Here is a 4524-nt window from a genome sequence, read left to right on the forward strand (position 1 = left end):
GGGAAAACTTGAACATGTGTTTGTGTTCCAGGGAGGAGAGGAACCAGACGCAGGTGTTGCGGGCGCAGCAGGACGAGGCCTACCTGGAGTCGCTGAGAGCCGACCAGGAGAAGGACCGGAGGAAGAAGGAGGAGCAGGAGAAGGTCCAGGCGGAGGAGGAGAAGGTCCGGCAGACCGTCCTGGCCGAGGAGAGGAGGAAGAGGGTGAGGACACCTTGATACTGTCTGTCTCCTTTTTCTGTCTTGTCAATCTTTTTGTCTTCTCACTCGAGCTCAGTCTGCTCGCGCTGTCTGTTCTCTCTGACTTCTCTCTCTCTGCCTACATTTAAAACCGTTTCTTATCTTGGTCTTTGTTGTTGCCAGTTTGACTGTGGCTAACTAATTCTGTTCTTTTATCTTCTTTTTTAAGATGCTGGATGAAGAGAAGGAGCGCAAGTCAGAATGTCTTCCCCCCGAGCCCCCAGCAGACGACCCCGACAGCGTCAAGATAGTTTTCAAACTGCCTAACGACACCAGAGTAGAGAGGCGGTTCCTCTTCCAGGAGTCTCTGACGGTAAGACACAGTCTGACGGTAAAGACACAGTCTGACGGTAAAGACACAGTCTGACGGTAAAGACACAGTCTGACGGTAAAGACACAGTCTGACGGTAAAGACACAGTCTGACGGTAAAGACACAGTCTGACGGTAAAGACACAGTCTGACGGTAAAGACACAGTCTGACGGTAAAGACACAGTCTGACGGTACGAACACAGCTCTGCTCGGTAAGACACAGTCTGACCGTACGAACACAGTCTGACCGTACGAACACAGCTCTGCTCGGTAAGACACAGCTCTGCTCGGTAAGACACAGCTCTGCTCGGTAAGACACAGCTCTGCTCGGTAAGACACAGTCTGACCGTACGAACACAGCTCTGCTCGGTAAGACACAGCTCTGCTCGGTAAGACACAGCTCTGCTCGGTAAGACACAGCTCTGCTCGGTAAGACACAGTCTGACCGTACGAACACAGCTCTGCTCGGTAAGACACAGCCTGACCGCACGAACACAGCTCTGCTCGGTAAGACACAGTCTGACCGTACGAACACAGCCTGACCGTACGAACACAGCCTGACCGTACGAACACAGCTCTGCTCGGTAAGACACAGCCTGACCGTACTGAACACAGCTCTGCTCGGTAAGACACAGTCTGACCGTACGAACACAGCCTGACCGTACGAACACAGCTCTGCTCGGTAAGACACAGTCTGACCGTACGAACACAGCTCTGCTCGGTAAGACACAGCCTGACCGTACGAACACAGCTCTGCTCGGTAAGACACAGTCTGACCGTACGAACACAGTCTGACCGTACGAACACAGCTCTGCTCGGTAAGACACAGCCTGACCGTACGAACACAGCTCTGCTCGGTAAGACACAGTCTGACCGTACGAACACAGCTCTGCTCGGTAAGACACAGTCTGACCGTACGAACACAGCTCTGCTCGGTAAGACACAGTCTAACCGTACGAACACAGCTCTGCTCGGTAAGACACAGTCTGACCGTACGAACACAGTCTGACCGTACGAACACAGCTCTGCTCGGTAAGACACAGTCTAACCGTAACGAACACAGCTCTGCTCGGTAAGACACAGTCTGACCGTACGAACACAGCTCTGGTCGGTAAGACACAGTCTGACCGTACGAACACAGCTCTGGTCGGTAAGACACAGTCTGACCGTACGAACACAGCTCTGCTCTTTTAAAGTGTTGACTCACAGTTCTACACAGCAAACTCCCAGTCACTCTTCCATGTGTAGTGTCATTGTAACTGATTTAAACTCCCCTGGCAAATACCAATGGAACTTATGGTCTTGACAACAACAAGCACCCATCTCTCCCTCTGTTTCTCCAGGTAATATACGACTTCCTGTTCTCATTGAAGGAGACCCCGGAGAAATTCCAGATAGTTACCAACTTCCCCCGCCCGGGTCCTGCCCTGCCTTCCCACGGAGGAGCAGCCCAACCCCCAGCCTCAAAGAGGCCGGCCTCAGCCGTTCCGAGGTCCTCTTTGTTCAGGACCTCACGGACGATTGACACCTAGCTGACCCTCTCTCTCTCTTCCAACGTGAGGAAGTCAGCTGTTCCTTGTTTCTTCCCCATTTTTTTTTTTTTTTTTTTTAAATGGCCGTTGTGCGCTAGGGGTCACTGTCTGAAATAATGGAACAAACTCTAACCCAGAAAGAATTTAAGCCGTCAGCCCTGATACTGTTGTTTTTAAAAGGAGAGACATGTCAACTCCTGTACATACGTTAGATATTTAAAGAACAAGGCTGATAAAAAGCACCGCTTATTTCTTATTTTTATTATTATTATTATTCAAAGTTGACTCTATAATGTAATTGTCTTGAGACGACCAAACAAGCGAGGGGTTGAGTTTCCGTACCGCCTGCAGTTTAGAACGACAACCCAGTTCAACAAGAAGAGGGCCACAGCTTTCACCTATCTCTAGTATAACAGTCTGCCTGTGGTGACTCATAGATGCCTATTTCTCCTGTATCATCGGAATGGGCTGGTCATGTTTAAGATGTCATTTTCCAACAACTATAAATTAAACATTTTTAAAATGTGATTGTGATGGTTTTGATAATATTCCTGGCTGTCAGTGCTCTTTTCCCATCCTCAGACTTCCTCCCAGAATCTCTGCTGACCTTTAACATTTTTGTAGGTATGTGGGAGAACAAGTGTATTATGCCAACCTGAATTATTTTACGAGGCAAGTCAAGAACAAATTCTTATTTTCAATGACGGTCTAGGAACAGTGGGTTACCTGCCTGTTCAGGGGCAGAATGACAGATTTGTACCTTGTCAGCTCGGGATTTGAACTTGCAACCTTCCGGTTACTAGTCCAACGCTCTAACCACTAGGCTACGCTGCCGCACTCTCCACTCTAACCACTAGGCTACCCTGCCGCCCCTCCACTCTAACCACTAGGTTACCCTGCCACACCTCCACTCTAACCACTAGGCTACCCTGCCGCCCCTCCCTCTAACCACTAGGCTACCCTGCCACCCCTCCACTCTAACCACTAGGCTACCCTGCCGCCCCTACACTCTAACCACTAGGCTACCTGCCCCCTCTACACTCTAACCACTAGGCTACCCTGCCGCCCCTCCACTCTAACCACTAGGCTACCCTGCCACACCTCCACTCTAACCACTAGGCTACCCTGCCGCCCCTACACTCTAACCACTAGGCTACCCTGCCACCCCTCCACTCTAACCACTAGGCTACCCTGCCGCCCCTACACTCTAACCACTAGGCTACCTGCCCCTCTACACTCTAACCACTAGGCTTCCTGCCACCTCTACACTCTAACCACTAGGCTACCTACCACCTCTACACTCTAACCACTAGGCTACCTGCCACCTCTACACTCTAACCACTAGGCTACGCTGCCACCTCTACACTCTAACCACTAGGCTACCTACCACCTCTACACTCTAACCACTAGGCTACCTGCCACCTCTACACTCTAACCACTAGGCTACCTACCACCTCTACACTCTAACCACTAGGCTACCTGCCCCCTCTACACTCTAACCACTAGGCTACGCTGCCGCACATCCACTCTAACCACTAGGCTACCCTGCCGCCCCTCCACTCTAACCACTAGGCTACCCTGCCACACCTCCACTCTAACCACTAGGCTACCCTGCCGCCCCTACATTCTAACCACTAGGCTACCCTGCCACCCCTCCACTCTAACCACTAGGCTACCCTGCCGCCCCTACACTCTAACCACTAGGCTACCTGCCCCCTCTACACTCTAACCACTAGGCTTCCTGCCACCTCTACACTCTAACCACTAGGCTACCTGCCACCTCTACACTCTAACCACTAGGCTACGCTGCCACCTCTACACTCTAACCACTAGGCTACCTACCACCTCTACACTCTAACCACTAGGCTACCTGCCACCTCTACACTCTAACCACTAGGCTACCTGCCACCTCTACACTCTAACCACTAGGCTACCTGCCACCTCTACACTCTAACCACTAGGCTACCTGCCACCTCTACACTCTAACCACTAGGCTACCTGCCACCTCTACACTCTAACCACTAGGCTACCTGCCACCTCTACACTCTAACCACTAGGCTACCCTGCTGCCCCAGATAAATACATTAATAAATACATAAATACACATGGCCAAAAGTATGTCCCTTCAAATTCAGCTATTTCAGCCACACCTGTTGCTGACTGACAGGTGTATAAAATCAAGGACACCGCCACGCAATCTCCACAGACAAACATTGGCCTTGCTGAAGAGCTCAGTGTCTTTCAACGTGGCACCGTCATAGGATGCCACCTTTCCAACAGTCCGTTCGTCAAATTTCTGCCCTGCTAGAGCTGCCCCCGGTCAACTGTTTAAGTGCTGTTATTGTCAAGTGGAAACGTCTAGGAGCAACAACAGCTTCGTGGCAAAGTGGCAGGCCACACAACTTCACAGAGCGGGACCGCCGAGTGCTGAAGCACATAACA

At 51.1% G+C, this 4524-nt stretch overlaps 1 protein-coding gene across 1 annotated transcript; it reads left to right on the forward strand.

Annotated features, from left to right (window-relative positions):
• Positions 1-14: 14 nt before the first annotated feature.
• Positions 15-2610, forward strand: LOC127919997 (FAS-associated factor 2-like). The gene is made up of 3 exons (XM_052503838.1): positions 15-203; positions 409-552; positions 1894-2610. Exons 1-3 carry the CDS (start codon positions 15-17, stop codon positions 2080-2082), a joined length of 522 nt encoding a protein of 173 aa, XP_052359798.1. The 3' UTR covers positions 2083-2610.
• The last annotated feature ends 1914 nt before the right edge of the window (positions 2611-4524 follow it).

Source organism: Oncorhynchus keta, unplaced genomic scaffold, assembly GCF_023373465.1.
Source record: "Oncorhynchus keta strain PuntledgeMale-10-30-2019 unplaced genomic scaffold, Oket_V2 Un_contig_18057_pilon_pilon, whole genome shotgun sequence".
Classification (NCBI taxonomy): domain Eukaryota; kingdom Metazoa; phylum Chordata; class Actinopteri; order Salmoniformes; family Salmonidae; genus Oncorhynchus; species Oncorhynchus keta.

Coding starts and splice junctions, on each gene's coding strand:
- LOC127919997 (XM_052503838.1), top strand. CDS start 15: ATGTGTTTGTGTTCCAGGGAGGAGAGGAACCAGACGCAGGTGTTGCGG. Junction 204..408: donor CCGAGGAGAGGAGGAAGAGG/GTGAGGACACCT, acceptor TTCTTTTTTAAG/ATGCTGGATGAAGAGAAGGA. Junction 553..1,893: donor TCTTCCAGGAGTCTCTGACG/GTAAGACACAGT, acceptor CTGTTTCTCCAG/GTAATATACGACTTCCTGTT.